The sequence below is a fragment of the Mytilus californianus genome, unplaced genomic scaffold (assembly GCF_021869535.1).
Source record: "Mytilus californianus isolate M0D057914Y unplaced genomic scaffold, xbMytCali1.0.p SCAF_9, whole genome shotgun sequence".
Classification (NCBI taxonomy): domain Eukaryota; kingdom Metazoa; phylum Mollusca; class Bivalvia; order Mytilida; family Mytilidae; genus Mytilus; species Mytilus californianus.
The window spans coordinates 88,742,208-88,764,773 of NW_026262745.1; the positions used below are offsets into that span (position 1 = coordinate 88,742,208).

Here is a 22,566-nt window from a genome sequence, read left to right on the forward strand (position 1 = left end):
AAATTTTATGCGTCCAAAGCGCTTTTCTGGGTTAATCTTCATCAGTAACCCCAAAAGTCAAATATTTGAACCTAAGTCTATCTAAGGTCAACCTTTTCTAATGGAGTTGAAACCTTGTTTTCTTGATGATTTCAAAGTTAATAAATGAAAGCAATACGTTTATAACTTTATGTGTCAGATTCGCTTTTCTGGACAATCTTTTATCAGGAACGCTCGACGTCGAACATTTAAAAGCCAAGAATGAAGCATTTGATTAGCTGTCTGACAAAAATAAAGACATAAACGAAGCTAAATTCAAATCGGTTCTAATCTACCTGAGGGAGTAGAACACTAAGTTTCTTTATAATTACAAAATTTACAAACGATCTATAGCTATTTAAGACTACTTCTTAAGTCATTTGGTTTTCTTTTTGAACATGTATAATGAGAGTGAACTATAAAAAGACATGGAAAATATATAGGAACATGAATATTTTTCATAATTTAAATGATCCATTTACGTAAAAAATGAGGGCTGGCATCGAAACATGATTGTCATCTTAAATGTGATTAATATCTCGAATGATTACACTCAAATCAAAGTTAGAATTATCTTAAATATTGGCAGTTGGTTTAATCAGATTATAACTTTCAACCATGGCACAACACAATCAGTTATCAAACAATTGAAATTGTAAAATTTATTTTAACTTATGTAAATTCAAATTACGATTAAGTACACTAACTCAACATTCTATACTTTCTCCTGTATATATATCCTATTTCAATATAACGTCTTTAACTTAAAATAGTAATTTGAATGAAAAGTATAAATAGGCAATGAGATTAGTTTTCAACTTATAATATAATAAGCTTTTGTTTCAATGAAAATGAAATCTGTCCGCCATAACCGGATATCAAAATATGTGTGCCCTATAATTTTGTAACATAGCAGAGAAAGAATCTTTATATAGTTTTCCACTACTCAAAACGATTTAGAAATCATAAAATAAAACAGAATAAACAAGAGTGTATGCATTTGTATGGTATGTGATGCACGTGAAACAAAACACTTGCAATACCTCAGATGTTGTTGAAATTGTCAATGAGCGTGTTATTTAAATTGATAAACGAAGTTTATTCCTGTAGCTGAAATATCAATTTTGCATTTTATAATTATTGACAAGCTATGAATTTCAAATGAGGTGGATGACAAATATCCGAATTGAGTGAATAGCAGGGAATATAGACTGAAAGGGAAAATAGAGAGGTTGCTTCTATCGTTACATGACATCAAGCATAATTGTTTAATTGAAAAGATTAAATTAAATTGGCGTAAATATTTTCAACGTAAGCAACTATTTGCTGAAATTTAACTTTACTTGATTAATTTCACAATGCAAAAAAACATTCGATAAACAAGTAATTTCTTCCTTGGATAACCAATGAACTTCTTCCTTGAATAAACAATTATCTTCTACTTTGAATAACCAATTAACTTATTCCTTGTATAAATAATTTACTTCTTCCTTGGATAAACAATTAATTTCTTCCTTGGATAAACAATTCACTTCTTCTTTGGATAAACAGGTACATTTTTCTTGGATAAACACATAACTTCTTCTTTGGAATCCTGTTTAATTTTGGATGACTTATTTTACAAGAAAACAGTCATGGATATTCATATTTCTCATGCAATCAGTGGCAGAAATTACGAATTAATCTCAAGATTTTTGTTTTGTTCGTAATAATATACACGAAAGAATATTTTATGTTAAAATAATATACACGAGTGTCTGAATGGGGTTTACAGAATAGAGAATAATGGACAAAATGGGTAGAATAAAGGGCACATAAATTAAGGAATATAGATAGATAAACATTTTGGGGCCTTTTATTATAGCTGAATATGCGGTATAGGCTTTGCTCATTCTTGAAGGCCATACGGTGACCTATAGTTGTTAATGTCAATGTAATTCGGTCTCTGGGGAGAATTGTCTTATTGGTTATCATACCACTTCTTCGTTTTTAAACATATAAATTAGAAAAGTTAGACTTGATATAAACAAATTGGAAATATTAAATAATGAATCATTAAAAAAAAAACACACAAGAAGAATTAAAACCGTGCGTTTTGACAATTAACCGCAAGAAAGGGATAGTATACGAGCAGCATAGTTAGGATAAGTAAGAAAATCAATTTGAAAAACATTGTCATTTTAAATTGTAAATTGAGATGTCTGCTCATAGAAATCTAAGATAAATGCAGAATTGCTCTGAATCTACTTCCGCCACACAAACCCTATTTTGGAGCGTCACTGATGAGTCTTATGAAGACGAAACGCGTGTCTGGCGTATTAAATTATAAGCCTGGTACCTTTGATAACTATTTGACTACACATGGATATTATGCAACGATTTTAGTTACACAAGTTACATTAAGGTCTCGAAGTGTTTTCTAAAATTAAAAAAGACAGTATAAATGGAAGTAACAATGGAGCGGAATAGATTTTCATAAAAAAAAACTCCAAGTATGTATTGTTCGTTGTAAATCAATTCAACCAATATTTAAAGAACCAAAACATATATTGTGAGTTATTCAAAACAAATGACACAACTAAATGCATTATTTCAAAGTTTTAGAAATAGTAGTTGTAGGTATTTTTTTCTGCTTAAGTATATGGTAAAAAGATTTTTACATACATATACTTTTATTTCGTATTTCTTTATATAATTTCGTTTTAATGAAAATGGTTGCAATACTAGGACGATCGTTCAACAGCTTAAGTAACCAACAGTTTTAAATAAAATCACATACAAAGAATACAAACCATCGAGTAATTGTATTTGTTTTTGATCGTTCATTTCAGGGACTAAACGTGTCTTAACTAAATGTTTGCCAGATATTGGGAATCCTCTAACTTTATCCATGTAGTGTCATTAAAATGGTTTTAAATTAAACCACATAGAAAAGAAAACAAACCGTCCAGTAATTTTATTTGTGTTTGATCGTTCATTTCAAGGACTAAACGTGTCTTACGGATGTTCGCTCCTCTTAGTTCGAATTTTTGCCAGATATTGGGAATCCTCGGGTTTTATCCATATAGTGCCACTAAAACTTTTTGCCCACAAATCCCTACTTTTCTATGCATAACTTGATTACATATAGTTTAAAATACCATCTTTGAAAATCTTATCAAATCCTTGTTGATTTTTCGTACTTTTTGACAGAAAAAAGGTACCAATATTAGATGTATGTGAATCTAGAGAGAATCATTCCCCGTCAAATTTTCAATGGCTTATATCTCAAAAACAAGCTCACGCACCATTCATTTTTTTTGTTTTTTTTTATAGTTCCTTTATTTATATACTATCAATTTATAATAGTCTTTTTAAACGCTTGTCATTTTGATTCAGAGGAGCAAACATCCTTAAGGACGAAACCAGTAAATTGAAAAATTCACTTTCGAAATACATCGATGATTTTGTTCATCCTTTTTAATAATTCAGATCCGTAATAGTCATTTTTTTAAACGTTATATATTTGATGATTTACATAGACACATTCTGCTAAAAATCATTATTTGAAATTGTACAGTTACTTCAAACCACAATGATTTTAACATCATGCTGAGTACGAGATTTAAATAACAGTTTGTGGAAGACGTTAAATTCAGCTGTCATGCTAATCACCAAGTTATATGGATATATATTTCAAAACCCGTTTCCTGTATATGATTTCTTTCTTGAAAACATATTCTGGTAAGTAGTATTAATCAAACTTTTCATTTTCGGTAACACATACATTTATTTAGAATAAGTGTAAATTGTTCAGAGTACACAGTAAATGTACAAAGATTGTGTTTTTTTCTTTTTTTTTTTTTTTTTTTTCGTTTTCGTTTAATTTTTACAGTCTGATTTACACCTTCTTTTGAAAAAAGTGTTTATTTCATATAATTGGTATATTACCAAAATGCTAAGCAAGAAAATATGTTAATTCTGGAACAATAAATGTGTAAAAAATTGTTTGTGAACCCTCTTAATCAAAGAGTTCACAAACAAAAACAAAAAAAGAACCCGCACCCAAAAAAAATCTTTTTTTATATTTTGTGTTATAAATATTGACAAATATCTACATAAAAAATTTGTATTTGTCTTTTTATCATTTCGAGTTTTCTTTTTTTTTTTTTTCCTTATCCATGGGTCGATTTTGTATTTTTAGTTTTCTATTGTTTTTTTTTTTTTTTTTTTATCTATTACCAAAAATCCTTTACATTTAATCGGATAGAAGTATTGAAAAATTCAATTTCGGACAATTGTTTTATGGATAATTCGAGGTTTATAGTTTTAGCCCTGACAGTGGAATATGGAATGAAGTTCAATGTTTTATAAATATCGATATATTGAATATAAAAGTTAACAAAATGCACTCCATATAACTTCGGAAAAAAATAAGCACAAATATAATTTGGAAATTTGATATACGAACTATGAAGGAAAATGTTCTTTTAATGACAATTTGGAGAACAGTAGATTTGTATAATTTTTGTATATACATGTACCCAGGCATAGAGAAAAATAGATTACTTTGAAAAAAAGTTCGTTTTAACTTTATTGTTAAACCAACAAAAGACGATAAATGAACTAGCTTTTCGGAAACATAATATTCATAAAATAGAAATGTACTCTGACACGTATAACAGCATCGTCCGTAGCGAAGACAGGAACATCGCCAAAATAAAAATAAAACATTTTTGCACACTACTTTTTGAAATGGAAGACAAAGAAATATGCAAAATGATTATTATAATTTCAAACTTTGGTTCCTTCTAATGGATTCAAACATAAACAAGTTCGATCTGATCGCGACTGAAATTGACTCGGTATGCATACGAATAATTTTATAGCAAGAATACAGCAGAAAAAAGTTTGGTCTGACGTACACCGAAATCCTTTAGGTACGCTGTGGTGAGCTGGTCTTTAAAAATGTGTTTTAGTTATAATAAAACAGATGTGTGTCACATTATGCAATTGTTTGTAGGTTCATAAAACCGGTTGAAGGAGATAAGTATCATAATTACGTTACGTAATTTAAATATGCGAACATGACAGTCCGAGGAATTATTATTTATAAGGAATTGATATGTAAAGTGCATTTTATTTGCCATTTGATTCCGAAGAGACACAATATGACCATAAATCATGTAAAATTGCTCACTGTATCGAATTTCAAATATTTATTTCATGGCAGATCAGACACTAAACTACTCCAATTCATAAGAAATTAAAAGAACAGTGTAAGGATAACTTCCAAGAACATATACAAAAAAAAATGTTATTTTAGCAAAGGAGTTTAACTTTTTAAGTGTGATTGCACGTGGTTTTGGTTAAATATAAACATATATAAGAAAAGTCTGTCTTTAGTCAACTTTATTGCTACACATTACATGCATTTGGAAGTCCCTATGATTAAATCGTTCCATCCAAAAACAAATTGTTTAAAATATATACATGTTCTTTTTCAAATTTTACAAATAGTAAGCAGAAGATTATTTATATATCTAAAGCATAATAATAAAACAGAATAAAACTGAAGTTAAGTACCTGTTTTCCCCGTTTAAAACAGTCGTGCGACAAGGATATTTTATCTAGTAAAAACATATTCAGCGAAATCGTACATAAGGATGGATACTCCAAATAATATCCCACAAAATTATCATTTTTATTTATTCAATAAAGTACATATAGTTTATGGTGTGCAAAGGTTATGTCAGAAAAATGCATGTTTTATAATAAAAGAAATATGGGAAAATTACTTTTTTATGTAAAAGTAAAACAAATACCGAACCCCAACACATATTTAATCGGAAGTAACCTATCAAATGGAAAAATCAAAAGCTCAAACTCATCAAACGATTGGAAAATAACTGTCATGGATTATCATGGATTTCGAACCATATAACTGTGAAAGTACTTTCATTCGTCGGGTACGAATTTTCGTGGTTTTAGTGGATTGCTTTATCTACGAACTTGAATGTCCAATGAAACATAACAACTGATGTCAATATTAAGACATAGATTAAAGTTTCACTTCATGGATACGGGCATTATTGATTTAATCTAGAAAATACAACTTATATGAGCAAAACACTTTAATAAAAAACTACAGAGATGATTTTACCCATTTAATCCCCAAAGAACCCCGAATTGTCCGACTTTGAACCATTAAATTCTAACAAAAAATATAGTTTTGATCAATGAGAGTTATATTTCCGGTGATGATATACCGGATAATATATGAAAGTGCTAAACAATTCTCATACGAAAAATCTCATGTTGGGCTTGCTTTTCAAATTTCAAACGAATTAAGTTTTACAATCCAAAGTAAATTTTGTAGAACTATTTTTATGTAACTGTTTTCTTTATGTAACATGTCTATGGTCCAATTAATACCTTTGATGATCGCTAGTCTGTTGATCTCAAGTTAATTAGTGTCATCCCTTCTGATTTCTCGTATGCAACATATAAATGTTCACTTTGTTATATTCTTAAATCGAGACATAACTTTGAGCATAGCTTATATCCGAAAGCAATTATTTTATTAAATATTTAATGAATGTTGTCATTAATAACAGACGAACCAGCAAGTGAAAGTGAACACCTTAGTTTTCAATGTCCCAAAAATCAATATAAAACAACAGTTAGTTATATTCAAGACGCCTGATTGGGAAAGATGAAATCTGTTTTTTTTTTCATAAGAAGCTTAACAAATCACAAAGAACTACAAAGAACTACACATGCTATAGTCGATGGTAGATACCGGCAATTTGTTAATCAACTATAACTATAAAAGTTAAAAGAGACAGTATAAATGGAAGTTACAAAAGAGCGCAATAAATTTTCATAAAGCACTCCAAGTATGTATTGTTCATTTTAATATCCATATGAATATACCATATAATAGTAAAAGCGTAGCATTTTAAATTTATCATCCCTGCATATAGTGTATATTGTACAGCATGTTTCAACTTTAATGGGTTATGTGATATATTGTAAAAGTCGCGTAAGAAATTCAATTGCATACATATTTTGGAGAGCCCCCCCCCCCTTTTTTTTTTCTTTTTTACAAAAAAGGGCAACGTTGAAAAATGCATTTAGAATTTTTAGCATTGCACACATGCTATAGATCAGTTTCGACTAAAAAAAAAATATTTAAATATCTTATTACAAGATTTGTATTAAAAACATGAAACCCCAGAGCTGGAAACCCCTAATAAGAAACAATAAGTCTGTTCTTTCGTGTGTATGTAAAAAATACTTGCAGGTATATTTAAAAAAAAATGTCGTTTATAATGATCTTTCAAAAATGATAACAAAACTTCATAGAGGCGCTTTTCTGGGCAAACCTTCATCAGAAACGCTTAAACATTGTTTTGTCAAAGCTGAACATAAGAAAGCCAAGGATGGAAAAGAGCTGACAAAGTTGAAACGCTTTATAACCGAAAATGATATTAAATAATAACCAAACGAATTTGACCAGAGGGAGTTAAAACCTTCAGCGTTTTAATAAATTATAAATCTATAAACATACAATTGAAGAAAATTAAGCTATAAATCATATCAGGACTAAAGTACAACAATAATGAAGAGCGTTCACAGTATGGATAAGTAAACCGACAACTAAATTATTCTTAAGAGTATAACGAAATACTTTCTATATTCTTTAGAAGCATCACACTATATAGCTTTTTATAATAATAAATCGTTATAACTTAAAGCTGTTCGTAATGATAATTCATTATATCATACAATCTATTGTAATCTTATGTATCGACAATAATAAACGTTCAAGATTATGACATAACGTTTGAAACGTAACTAAACTTTTAAACAGTATTTACAATTTTTTCCACACATAATACCTTCATATTGTACCCAATACGTCATTTTGAGGGCGAAAAACAAAAAAAAAAACATTCTAGTAATACGATCGACACTAGAATGTATATAATAATTGTCAACAAATCATGTGTCACTTTTAAGTGGTCGCAAAACATTGAACTTTTCGAAATACTAAGGGTGGTCTACCCACTAGAAGGTATATAATAGTTGTCAACAAATCATGTGTCACTATTAGGTGGTCGCTAAACATTGAACTTTTCTAAATACTAAGGGTGGTCTACCTTAAGAATATATTACCTTATAAGTATTTTGCAAACATTGTTTTGTAATATTCGGTCTTCATCAGTCCTTATATTTGTACACTATTTGCCTTTTTTAGATATTTTAAATTTGCGTGTCACTGATTAGTCTTTTGTAGAAGAAAGGCTCCTCTTGGGATGCGAACTTTTCCTCACTGTCTACTAAAATAACAAATATAATGTAAAATAAAGAACATGTTTTTTTTAAGGTTTAATGGTTGATTTTTTACTTACAACCACCGATAATGGAAGAAAAGTTCATTCCAGTTCAACACTTGATATATTAGGTTAATCTGAGCATTTGGACAAATATGGCATCGAGGGTTCAAAAATCATTTCTTTAAAATTTAAAGTGAAAGCTAGCAGAGATGCAAATGTATATTTATCCAGCTCTGTCACTATAGATAGCGCAATGCCATTATACGATGTAAACTTTGGTGCACATGATAATACCAAAACACTGGTGATACGGCGCAAAGATAACTTATTAACCACACCATTCACAATGTCTTGGAATACTGTAATTGATCGTCATTGTCTAAATAGTTCGGAATTCAGAGATTTCTGGGTTATTTGGGATAGAGGAATTGTCAAACATGGACGAGGAACTGTGATTGGTGATGATCTGATTGGTGAATGGACAGATCCAAACCCGTTTCCGGTTAAAAGTATTTGCGTTTTAAACAGCTATAATTCTAAAGGCGACTGGATAATACACGCTACAGGTAATCATGCATGCAAAGTGACTAAAAAAAACCAGAAAATTATATGACAAAATTATCTGCTGATATAATTTGTACTTAATCTAGCAATATGAACTAACCTACGAGAGTTCTTATGTCTAATTATATGCGTAACTATCTAAAATTCCAACTGTTTCTTTATTCTCATACAATGTTATCATAGATACATATGAACATATACACTCCATGAAAAAAACACACATTTCTGGCCTTAGAATGTATGCAGTATGACTGAATGTTTTAAGACAATTTTTACTTTATTCTCATGTTTTGATCGCATATCACACTGACTGTGTGTGCAATAAATAAGCAAATAATACTGATTGTTTACAGTTTATTTAATTGTGTATTTTAAAAAGTGGGTTTTTTTTTGTTATTTTATGGATATGTGTTAAAAAAGGACTCTTTATTCCGACATATAATCGAATGACACAATTATGCAAGTCGTTGCTGTAATATGGTTGTTGCATATTGAATTATGGTAGAAAAAGATTTAAAATCAAATCATATTTCTTTTGCAGTTTATGGAAATGCATCTAACCATTTCATCAATTACAGTCCACCGAACGTGAAAGTTGACCTTAACATATATAAACCAGTGATGATTTTTTCTGTATCGGAGTGTGCAATAGAATGTAAGACAGATGAACAATGTATGGGGTTCAACTTCAAAGATAACAAGTATGTTGATTTTATTTTAAAGAAATGCAGAAAAAAAAAGGAAAGGGTGCACGATAACACATTTCAGAATCAACATACACATCACAAAGGCGTTTTATTGGAATCTGAAAATTATCATAAACTTGAAATTAACATGGGGAGTGGGATCTGCTTATCCTTTCGGAGCACATGAGATCACCCCTGAGTTTTTGTTTGTGTTACTCAGTCTTTAGTTTTTTATGTACTGTTTTCACTATTATGTGTATGTTGGTCATTTTCTTTTTAGCCATTGCGTTGTCTTTGTATTTTCTACTATGAGTTTGAGTTAACTTTTTGATTCTGTCGCCTCTTTTGATGATAGTTATCAGCCATAAAATCTTAAATTTACTTGAATAAAACAATTTGTGGTAGAAGAGGGGCGAAAGATACCAGAGGGACATTCAAACTCAGAAATCGAAACTAAACTGACAACGCCATGGTAACAAAGAAAAAACAAACAGACAAACAGTAGTACATAAACAAAACATAGAAAAATAAAGCAACCCGAACCCCACCATAAACTTGTGGTGATTTCATGTGCTCCGAAAGGGTAAGCAGATCCTGCTTCACATGAAAGATGTCAACAAATATATATTATATCTAGCTTTTGATTTGAATTGCATGTACAATATGATTTCGGTTCAACTGATTTAAAAAAAAATAGAATTTTGCTATTGTGTTCACCTTTTTTTGTTGGTTTATCCCTTAAATATCTTCTGTTTTTGTTCTGTTTATATCATTGCTGTTTTTGTAGGTATTTCATTTTTTTTTTTTTTTCTATAAAACTTATTTTAGGGTTTTCATACATTAAGCAATATGTTTCAGAAACTGATTTTAGTTTTGTTTTTTACACTTGTGAACTGCTATCATTCGGACAAGATGTCGTCACTGCTATTCCTAAGATATCGAAAACTGGATGGAAGTTTTTTACCAAGTGCTATGTACAGCAAAACGCATGTCTTGATTGTTTATTGTGATATTGTGAAGCAATTACAAAAAAATAAAAATATTATGTTTGTTTATGTGTTATATGTTATGATGTTGATTATTATTCTGTTTTTTAACATGCATAATTTTAAGTTTTAATTGTAGAATGCGTTTTGAAAAATATTTTGTACTTCTCTACAAAACTCTGAAAATATTTTAGACGGGCATTGTAAAGGTGATTTAAGTTCAACATATAAGGACTCCTCACTTGGGACAGGCTCATATATACAGAATGTGGCGGGGTTAAGTATGTTAGCGGGATCCAAAACCTCCCCCTATCACGGGGCAGTGGTAAGTTATTGAACAAATATATTTGTATCGGTAAAATCTGTGTCGTTCACTTAAAGTACCTGCAGAGTATTAAGATTGGTCATTTGTTTTTAAGAATTATAACAGCTTGATAATAATTCTGCTTGTCGTGTCATATAATATTACTTTTACTAAGGAATGAAACAAAAAAGACATGTGGTTGTAATGTTAGTAACCGTTTTTGAATTTTCTTCTAGACAAGCTCTAGAAAACTATCACTTTCAAATATTTGAGGTTTTCTCACATGAACAAACTTATTGTTCTCATAAGAACGTTCTCGTAAAAATCGATAATATATTTGTTCATTTTGGAGGATTGATATTTCAACAGACAGTCGATATTCAAATAGGTACTAACTGTGCACCCCTACTGGTTGATTTGTTTTTGTACTCGTATGAAGTATAATTCATTCAGAACCTTCTAATAGACAACATATAAAGTACCTTGCGAAATTCTTTAATTTTACTTTCAGATATATTGATGATATCCTATCACTGAATAACCCACATTTCAGCCAATACTCATGATACTTACATATCATATATCCCAGTGAACTTGAAATTATGGATACTAATGATTCTAGAAGGACTGCTTCATACCTTGATATTTTCCTCAATATTGACACAAATGGACGACTTTACACTAAAATCTATGACAAACGGGACGATTTCAACTTCCCAATTATCAATTTGCCATTTCTCAGCAGTAACATACCCTTTGTCCCTTCGTATGGTGTTTACATATCTCAGTTGATACGTTATGCTCGTACATGTACATGTTCACACTATACGGAATTCATATACAGGAGTGTTCTCCTTACACAGAAACTGCTCCAACAAAGTTATATGAGGATGAAAGATTAAAAATGACACTCCGTAAATTTTATGGACACCATTGCAAGTTGATTGATCCATACGATGTGTCCTTGTCTAAACTAACTAAGGACATTTTTTTCACGTCTTATATTCTGGTTTAGCTTTACTTTTAAGTACCGAACGTGACCTATTCTCGATTGACACTGTTTTGCTGAGTGTAAATTTGCATTGCTATAAGACGTGTCACGATATTTTGTTATCCAATATTCATGTATTTAGTTTTGATGTTGTATTTGTTATATTGATCGGATATTGTTTAATGTTTCATCGTTTATAGTTGTAATTCAATTTTTTTTTTATTTTCTATTCGTGTGTGAGGGTAAAGATAATTAATCACCAATTTCATTTATAATATTCAAGTTTGGGGCAACTAAACTTACACGGTGTATTCGGTTTACAGTTTGATTTAGGAGAAATACCATTATAGCTAGATAATACAATTGATTATCTAATTAATAAAACAATTCTATTATAATAGTATTGTAATTTTCATTATTATCAAATACATCAATTAGCATTAAAGCAAACCTAATCTTGAACTACCCCGGTATATCCAATTTTTTTGAATTTTTTTAGAGATTTATCTGTGACGTTGCTTTAATGCGTCGATCTAGTCGGGTGCCATGCCATGCGTTTTTCGGCTGTGATGTTTTTGTGTGCTGACCTAGGTTGTTTTACGTGTTCGTTTCTATTCTGTGTTGACATGTATATCAATTGTATGGTCATTTTTAATAGATTTTACTGTTTGCAGAAGTACATGTATGAATTATTCTAAATACTAAGGAATTTCTTATCCCAGGCAGATAACCTTAGCCGCATTTGGCACAACTTTTTGGAATTTTGGGTCATTTTTGCTCATCATCTTTGTTTGTCTTTCTTTACTATATTGACATGAGTGCATTGGTGAGTCTTATGTAGACGAAACACGGGTTTGGCGTTTTATATGATAAGCATGGTACCTTTAATAACTATTAGCATGTGGTAAGGTTATATTTATTGTTAATTTGTGTATTTCCCTATCCTGAATGTTTTTCCATTTATTTGTATTGTAGTCCTGTCATGTAATGTTGTCATGTTAGTGTTATATTTAACATTGCAATGAAAGCTGGAGGTTTGGCTAGCCACAAAACCAGGTTCAACCCACCTTTTTTTCTTAAAATCTCCTGTACAAAGTCAGGAAAATGGCTATTGTTAACTTACAGTTCGTTTCTGTGTGTGTTGCATTGTCGTTTGGTTTTTTTGTTGCACTTTAGTATTTTTGTTGTTTCGTTGTTTTCGTCTTATATTTGATGTGTTTCCCTCAGTTTTAGTTTGTAACCCAAATTTGCTTTCTCTCAATTGATTGATGACTTTCGAACAGCGGTATACTACTGCATGTTGCCTTTATTTGTTTGTTTGATTCTTTTAATCATTTATAAGTATTTCATAGATTTGCTGTATACATTATTTGCTATTTATCATTTGTACAAAACTGTCTATAGTATAGTTCACTTTGTGATCCTTTACTTATGCTTATTAAAAAAAAAGGAAAATCCATATACTTTTTTATTCATTAGCCTAACAAACAAAGATACATTGTATAATGTATATAAAAAACTGAATGGATTGAGAACTATTACAAATATCCTACACACTATTATGAAAATAAGAAGATGTAAGATGAATGACAACAGGGATGATATGACGTAGAAATGATCAACTATATCATATATATGTCATCGTTCGACCTTCAACAATTAGCAAAACCCGTATTTCACAGCATGCATATCAAGCTTTACAAGTATCTGATATGGCAAATGTCAAACAAATAAAACGAGAAACTATATTAGAAATAAAAACATGATATGCAGCGAAAAAACGACAACCACTGAACCACACGATCATCACTTATTCTGTCATTCTTGTTGTTAAAGGAGAAAGTGGTGAGAAAACGATAGTGATTGTTTCTAAACAACAATGACATGTATCCTCAGTTTCAGGCATGGAATCAGAAATCAGGAGAATATCTTGAATTGGCGGTTAATATCAAAACTTTGCAACAAAAGGGATGATTCCACCTTCTCAGTGAGGAATAAGAAAGAAGGAGGCGACATATACTAAAAGGATATGCTAACTCTAATATCATCAGATAACGATTGTATGGCTAAAAAGAAAGAAAGAAAAAGAATATACATACAGCAGTACACAAAACATAACTTACATGTAGCATTCGAGCAGCGCCAGGATATTGAGTATATTTCTCCCAGTTATTGAAATATTCCATGGCTTGCTTCTTCTATTACAATTTCCTTAAAAGATGTCTATATGTAGAGGTTTATTAAATACTTTCAATCTTCAACAAAGGACATGTTAGTATACAAAGCGTTAAGTGCTTTAACTTTACTGAATATAAACGTTGTAATTGTAACTCAAATATATCATATTATATATAAAACTGTTTCATTTTTCCATTCTGCTTTCTATGCACCATTTAAACAGCAGAGTTTTCACGTGTAAAATATAACGTTTTCACGTGTAAAATATATTTTTGGTTTTATCTTTTACATACTTTTAACATTACTTCCATTGTCTTCTATTATCTCAGATTTCAAAAAACTAGAACTCGAAATACAGAACATAGCTAATCATTAACTGTTTGAGCAGAATTTGAGCAAGATGTTAATAATTCGTAACAATTTCGACTTTATAATTTCACTCAAAAGTTTTGTCCAATGCGTTTTATTCGTAATAATAAACATTCATCTAAGTCTGTTTAACTTGAAAATATTGTTAGTATTATGGAACAAAATGTCCGTTGCGTAATTCCTGTTAATGACCTGTTGTCAATGATTGTTTTAACAGTACTTAATTGTTTGCAAGCAAACTGTCTGAACAGTACTGAACTAATTGTAGTAGATAAGTCTGAAAATTGACTGAAAAGCAAAAATGACATACTTTTTATTGTTCTTTTTTACAGCTGTTTGGATAAAAATTACTGTTTCAGATCAAATTCAGTTTACTAGACGTGTGATTTAACACTCAGACTTTGTGCCTTGAGTATCAAATGTTAAGCCTCGTATCTATTCAGAGTAAATTTAATGTTATAAGATCGTACCAGGTTTATAAAATTTTATAAAATTTCAATAAGAGAACATTTCAATACAGTGACTTCGGGTATGATGAGCTATGGTTACCATAGCAACTGTTGCTGGATTCCAATCATAGCTTTACTTCACATAAATCTGGAAACTTTTCCAAGCAGTTCAGTATAATCATGCATCATATAATGAGGATTTGTCTTTTGTTCTTTAATTTTGACTTTATTTAATACATATATAGAGAGTAAACCAATTATAAAGGAATGGACAGATCTATAAGAACATGATTATTTGATAAATGTTTGAAACTATCTTTCTAATTGATCTGCATGATATATGAGGAATGGCATCGCACCATGACAGTAATCTTAAGTGATAAATGAAATTATTTCTAAAATGAATGCACAAAGATCAAGGTGAAAATATATTAACAATTCATTTAGTTGGCTTTTAATTTTTATGCATGATATAACAGAAACAGTTTTCACTTAATTTGATTACAAATCTCAGTTTGTTTGGTTTTTTTTTTTTTTATCTTTTTTAGTGCAAAAAAATATTACTCCAACCCTTTGCCCAATAATTGCTTTGTGATAAATATCTAATTGCAATCTCATTATTTTATTTAACTACAAAGGAGTTATTTCGAAAATTATTTTAAATATGTAATGGAAAATAAGTTTTCAACTCAGCATATCAAAACTTATGTGTCAATACACCTTCAAGAACGAAAATGAGGAGATTGTTTCTATAGTAACATATAACATCAAGAAAAAATTCCACCTAAACCAGATTTAAATATTATGATAAGATATGTGTCTTTTTACATTTTATCAGGAAATGCTATGTAGATCAGAGATAGTAAAGCGGACATGAACAAATAGCATTCAAAAAGGAAGACGTAACCACAGGGAAAGCAAAACCAAACTTGCACTTTAGCCAGAACAATGAAAAAAGACAGATAAACAACAGTTCATACATTACTATTTGAAATACTGAAGCATGGGAATCTCGAACGCATCAAATCCTTGGTAAACTAGGTAACTACGTAGAGTTAGATTTGTCTGTCCCAGTAGGGACATCCGTCGCTTTATCCATTGTTGAGAGAATTATCGAATAGAATAGATGTCGCTCTTTAACTCAACACGAAGTTGATACATCAGAAGCATGTTTATGTTATCTGTCGATAAAAAGGAGACCGAATGTGCAAGTTTAAAGTGACAATGACAAAAACAGTCAAAACACCTAAACTTGCAAAAACAAATACACCAACATAAAAAAAAATTATTCAAAAAGACGAAAATATGAAGGCAGGTACTCAAGAAGGGTAAATAAATAAGACGCATAGGTAGGAATTCTTGTATAACGATTATTAATTTACAAATCGATATAAGAAAAAAATTCCGAAAAAAATTAAACCGTGTTTTCTGAGACTCAGGCCAAGCAATGATAAAACTTTAAATTATTGTGACTATGGTTTATCTTAAATCAATTTGCTTTTTGAATAGTATAAACTTACCAGTATGGGTTTGAACAAAAGTTCATCAAAGATTTCCTGTTAATATTTGTGCAAACCTGACATTTTGACTACAATAGAATTATCAGAGACGCTGAATCATATCTAAGTGCATCATTTGCTTAAAATTCGTGCATGGACTACTAGTACTTGTTTGAGACTTTTGAATACTTTTCAAGTTTATGTCACTTTTAACGTTAAATAATCAGTTGATAATGACATTTTTCTGCTCTTTGATCAGGTTGTTGTCTCTCTGACACATTCACCATTTCCATTCGCAATTATGTTCTTATATGTGGCAGTAGTAAAGCTCAATACAATATATATATTTGAAATAGAGCAGTCATTGAATATAGATTGATATCGAAATTTATTCGGTTTATTGTTGAACGATGATGGTCAATTCAAAAATAAGAACATAACAATTTCTAACAAAGTACAATAGTTTTTATAGTGCATATACGTCCACCATTTTGTGTTGAAATGCTTGTACCAAGTCAAGTGTATGATATCTGTTTTCCTTTCGTTCCGTTTGTTAAATTCATAAAGTCTTACATTTGATTTTGAATTTATCTTGACTTTCGCTATTTTATTTTAGTTAATACGTTTGAAGAACATATCATACACTTTTATTTGGTATTTCTTCATATACATTCATGTTTGACAATACTAGGAGATCAAGTAAATCAAGTAACTAACAGTGAGAAATTTATTTAGTTTTTGTTTGTTCCTTTAAGCGTGTTCTCAGGGGAGCCAGTGAATTATAATTACAACTTTTAAAATACACTAATAATTTTAATCAACCTTAATATCAAACTTTGTATTGTAATAGTATTGAGGATTAATATAAAACTTATTTCGATAACAGATCAATATTTCAAATCTTACAGTTCCTATCATAACAGAATTATGCTATCATGCTGATTACGGGATCAAACAAACAATTTGTGAAAGTCGTTCAATTCAGATGTCATTTTAGTCATGTGTTATGAAAATGTATTACAAAAACCGTATTTTGTATATGCTTTTTTTCTTGAAGACATTTTCTGGTAAGTAAAATATTTCTAATTTTACTTTTGTTGAAACGCATATTTTTTTTAGATTAAATTTCATAATGTTCAAAATGTTTCTGAAATATTTTCCTGGTCGTCATGCAAATGCGATGAGATATAATTGTACATACGTTCCTGTTTGTTTTTCTTTGGGTTTTTTAACAGTCTTTTCAAATAAAAATCTTAAAAGAGATTCGTCTACATTATTTTAAAGTTAACCAAACTGTTTAAAACATAAACATAATTGATAAGTTTTGAACAATGCATGGTGAAAAAATCTAAATTGAAGATTACCTCAAGTGAAAAATGAATTGTAAAAAGAAGTTCCATTTCAAAATTTCTTATGATTATTGATAAATTTGCATGCATTAGTGTCTTTTTTTATCATTTCATTTCGTGTCGTCTTTTACCGAGTCTTAAATTTTGTTTTTCTTTCTAAAAATTTTGGTAATGAAGAATTCTAGGACCATTTTTGAAAATAATTCAAATTTACAATTACAAGTTTGACAAGTGGTTCAAATTTTATTTTGTTTCCAAGAAATATGCACATTAATAATGTTATATATTAACAAAGAAGGCAACTCTCAATTACATGACATATTTTTTTAGCAGTAAATTCAACTAAATATAACACATTATAAATACAAATAGATTAATTTAAGCACAAACTAATTTTTAACTTAATTGCTGAACAAACAAAGTGTGATCAACTAGCTTTTCTGAAGAAGAAAACAAAAACATATCTGGTAAAATTTCATGTATTACGCTATGTCGTGTATTACGGTATCTTCCATTCAAAAAATAAGTTCATCGTCAAAATTTTTTAAAAAATGCGTAATTTGCACATTAGTTTTTAAAATTACAATAAATATGGAAAACAAAGAAATATAAAAAAAAAGTTTGTTGCAATCTCAGTTTAACGCCAAATATATAGCATATATCAAACGGGAGAGAAAAAAATTAGGAAAGATAAGATGTATATCCTGATACATTTGGCTCCGTATTATGGAGTTTAATATCAGAAGGATTGCCATGCGAACTTTTGCAATTGATATTGTATGTATGCGAATCGATAAAATAGCTAGAAGACAGCCGGAAAAAAACCACCGGTAGTTTTGAACTTTCTTTTATAATTTTGGTCCAGCTAACTTTCGCTCGGGTACTTTTGGCACCATGGACTTTGAAATATCTTTCAAAAAAGTTCCCTTATCTTACCAAACAAATATTTAGTAAAAAAAAGTAACTTTTTGTAGTTTCAGAAAATATCAGGTTCATTAAACCAGTTAACAGGAACAAGTGTCAGAAAACCCAGTACGTCAAACTCATTTGTGCCGCTTGACAGTTTGGCAATTGATAATTTAACATATTAGAGATGACAAGTATCTTTAGTTGGACACACGATGCCCTCGAGACAGCATTTGACAGATTATATTATGAGAAGTGTTTCATTGTATCGAATTGCCAATCAATAACTGATAAAATCTTAAATGAACAATAGTATTTGTAAGATTTAACTGTCCACCTGAATGAACAAACCCGAGTAGGAAATATGATTTCCTATAGTAATTAATATTTCATTGGAAGTTAAAAGCATAATTCAGGGTAATAGAAGTCAGATCCTAAAGATAATGTGGACATTAAACTACTGGTGAAGACTGTATGATGAACGCTAGACGTTTTCATATTATTTTAGTTTGACTGGTATCAGTCTCGTCAAAGTTTATTTTACAACACATTTTATGTATACATTGTATCGAACACAATCAACATTCTCACACTCTTGTAATCATGTTTTACTAAATTATTAATACGATGAAAATTTATCAATAATAGTAATTGTTTTGATTTGTTGGAAAATGAAAACTTTAATCAATATTATTTTATTGGTAAACTTTACAATATGTGACAGTGTCCTGAGGTAAAAATGTTCATCGCTTTTTATATAAATATATTATATTATACAGTTATGCAAACTAGTTATCATGTCATATTTTGTTTCCAAATCTAGTGTTTGCTTTCGCATTCTTTTCTTTATATAGTGCATATTGAATTACATTAAAAGTAAAAAAGAAACTCATCATAGATAACTTGATTAATTGTGTACACCAGACGAGCATGTCATCTACAAAAGAGTCAGCAGTGATCGACACTCGAAAAATAAAAGATGGTTTGAATTTTTGAACAACAGTTTAACTATTTTTGTTGAAAGATTTTTTGTTTTACATATTCTTCCGTATAAATCCCGCATGTTGCAGGTGCTCTCCACTCCTATCTTAATTGACTTGTATTGTCAGTTTTCCCACCAAAGGTCGGTGATTCTCTTCAGGCATTTCGACTTACTCTACCAATAAAAAACTGACCGCCACGACACAGCACAATATTGCTGAAGTAGGTTTGAACACCAACCAATCAATCAATCAATCCTTATACATCATCCTAAAGAAGATTAAGCAGGTAATACGATCGCGACCATAATTTTAAAACGCTTATTGAAACGGCTAGGTGAATAACGTGTACTCTCATTCGTTTGACCATTCGCATTTAGCTATTTGACTACACTTTCAGAATAATACATCAACCGTTCATGGTAAACATTTGAAAAGTAACAAAACACAAAAAAACTATTAGCAAATATAAACCATAAAACCAAAAATGGCTTGAACACTAAAGTAATTGGTACCGTTTATACTAAAACCGCAAAACACACTTTTCTGTTGCAGTTGCTTTGATAACAATTTAATTTTAAATTATTGTAGGTCTGGTAGTAGAATTTACATTTTCTTCCACCGATGATGGACAACAAATGACATCTGGCTCAACACCTGATATATTGGATCATGCTGTGTATTTAGATAAATATGGCATCGAGGGTTCAACAATCACTTCTTTCACATTTCAAGTTAAAGCTAGCAGGGATGAAACTATATATTTATCAAGCTCAACCACTATGGATAGCATAATGCCGTTCTACGATTTTAATTTTGGTGCACATACTAATACAAAAACACAGCTGGTGCGGCGCAAAGATAATTTATTAACCACACCATTTTCAACGTCTTGGAATGCTGTAATCGATCGTCATCGTCTGAAAGGTTGAGAATTCAGATATTTCTGGGTGAGTTGGGATGGTGGAGTTATCAAAAATGGACGAGGATCGGTTATTGGTGATGATATTATTGGTGAATGGACAGATCCAAACCCGTTTTTGGTGAAAAGTATTGGCGTTTTAAACAGTTATAATTCTAACGGCGACTGGATAATTCAATCTACTGGTAATTATGCATTTAAAGTACAAAATGAAATAGATATTTATATTTCAATACAGAATTGTCTGTCCATGATGATCAAAGTCAAATTTATTTTTAACTTATTTTCAAAATATAAACTTAAAGAGCTCGTCTATCTAATCCTATACGTAACCATTCCTAATTCCATCCGTATCTGCTTACATATATGCGACTTTATCTCATTACAGTTGCATGGTGATATTTTCATTATATTTCGTTCTTAATATGTATGCCATCGTTTAGCAAACAATGATTTATTAATTTTCATTCATTTTTAGAAGTTTTGATTAGATTTTTCGGACTATTTTTATGGAAATGTTGAAAACTATATGTATGGGGCCAAGTTCAATATTTTACTTAAACAACACATTAAGCTTGTTTCTCTTTGAATTTTGAACAACATTTCAACTTAGTATTTCTATTTCTTTTGCAGTTTATGGAAATGCGTCCAACCATTTTATCAAGTGCGGTCCATCCGACGAGAGGGTTGATCTTTACGTTTATAAACTAGTGATGCAGCTATCCGTAAAGATATGTGCAATAACATGTAAGACAGATGAAGAATGTATGGGGTTCAACTACAATGAAAACAGGTAATGTGGTTTTAGATATATACTTGCAGGGCAACAAATAAAGGAAAAGGTGCTTTTTTTTATTCTCTTTTTTTTTCCATTTTTATATTTATATTGATCTGTATACTCTTTTTTCAGTAAGTTAAATAATCAATAAGTTAAGATTAAGTTCTAGTTGCATAATTCTTTAAAAATTTACTTTCATGAACATAATGAAGTTAAAAAACAAACGCAATGAAAGTTAACAAAGCACACGTACTATGATTAACGCTTTATGGTAAGCTCGTGTACTATAAAATTTGAGACCTAGCTTGAAAATTTGTTTTTCCTCCGGGCAGAATTAACTTTTCTTTGTTTTATTGTTTATTTAATAACTTGTTGTAAATTATTTCTCAAGAAATAAGGCAAAAGTCAAAAGGTTTCGGCCAAACAATCGAAAAAGCCATACCGAATCGTACATTTATGTCAATTTAGTCGTTTATTCTCTTTTGTTTCATTTTAAATTATTGTGTTTTTGTTGTTATTTTTTTTTTTTTTTTTTTTTTTGTGATATGATAAAGTGCCATTGTTTTGAAAATAATAGTGTATTGTTTTACAGTTGTGAGCTGCTTTCTTTCGGACAAAATGTCGTGACTGCTATTCCCAAGATGTCAGAAATTGGATGGGGGTTTTATACGAAGTGGTACGTTGAACGACATGCATTTCTTGTTTGTTTATTGTGAAGCAACTACAAAAACTTTTACAAATGACATGCTTGGCTTCGCATTTTGTGCTGCCTCCGCTATCCGATTGTTATTCTCTGTAACGTATCATTAGCTTGATAGCTAGTGCTTGTACAATATCAGGATAGTACTTTGATGCAAATACGATAGATGTTTTCGTTTATCTAAACATCTAAAACTTATATTCATATTGTCGTCAAGATGCACAGATATTTGGACGGCTTTTTGTTGGTTTTTGTTATAGTTTTTTTCCTGAACAGATTTTTATGCATGCAGATGTCATATATTTCATATATTTTTCATATATTTCCTTTTATTTCGAACACATCTGATAAGAAAACCCTGAATAGTATTTGTTACAATACTCACCTTCTATATAGATTACATGAAAAACAAATGTTAGGGAAATATCAAAACATGAAAAGAAAACATGTTACCTATAAAGTACTTTATATGAGCATATGTTTTGTCAGCAAAAATGCGTTTTTTCCTAGGAAAACAAAACATTTGATTACAAAAATAACTAAAATATTAAAGCACGATAAGCGTA

The 22,566-nt window shown here is 30.1% G+C and overlaps 1 protein-coding gene across 1 annotated transcript; it reads left to right on the top strand.

Moving 5' to 3' along the window:
* The first annotated feature begins 8,592 nt into the window (after window positions 1-8,592).
* On the top strand, window positions 8,593-20,532 carry LOC127714027 (uncharacterized). Its single transcript, XM_052219977.1, has 2 exons — window positions 8,593-8,905; window positions 20,192-20,532. The coding sequence occupies exons 1-2, from the start codon at window positions 8,593-8,595 to the stop codon at window positions 20,530-20,532; spliced, it is 654 nt and encodes a 217-aa protein (XP_052075937.1).
* Window positions 20,533-22,566: the final 2,034 nt, after the last annotated feature.

Bases quoted from the DNA above. Each gene is read 5' to 3' on its own strand.
- LOC127714027 (XM_052219977.1), top strand. From the start codon at position 8,593: ATGCCATTATACGATGTAAACTTTGGTGCACATGATAATACCAAAACA. The intron at 8,906-20,191 runs GTAATCATGCAT...AAATTATTGTAG, and splicing joins CTGGATAATACACGCTACAG to GTCTGGTAGTAGAATTTACA.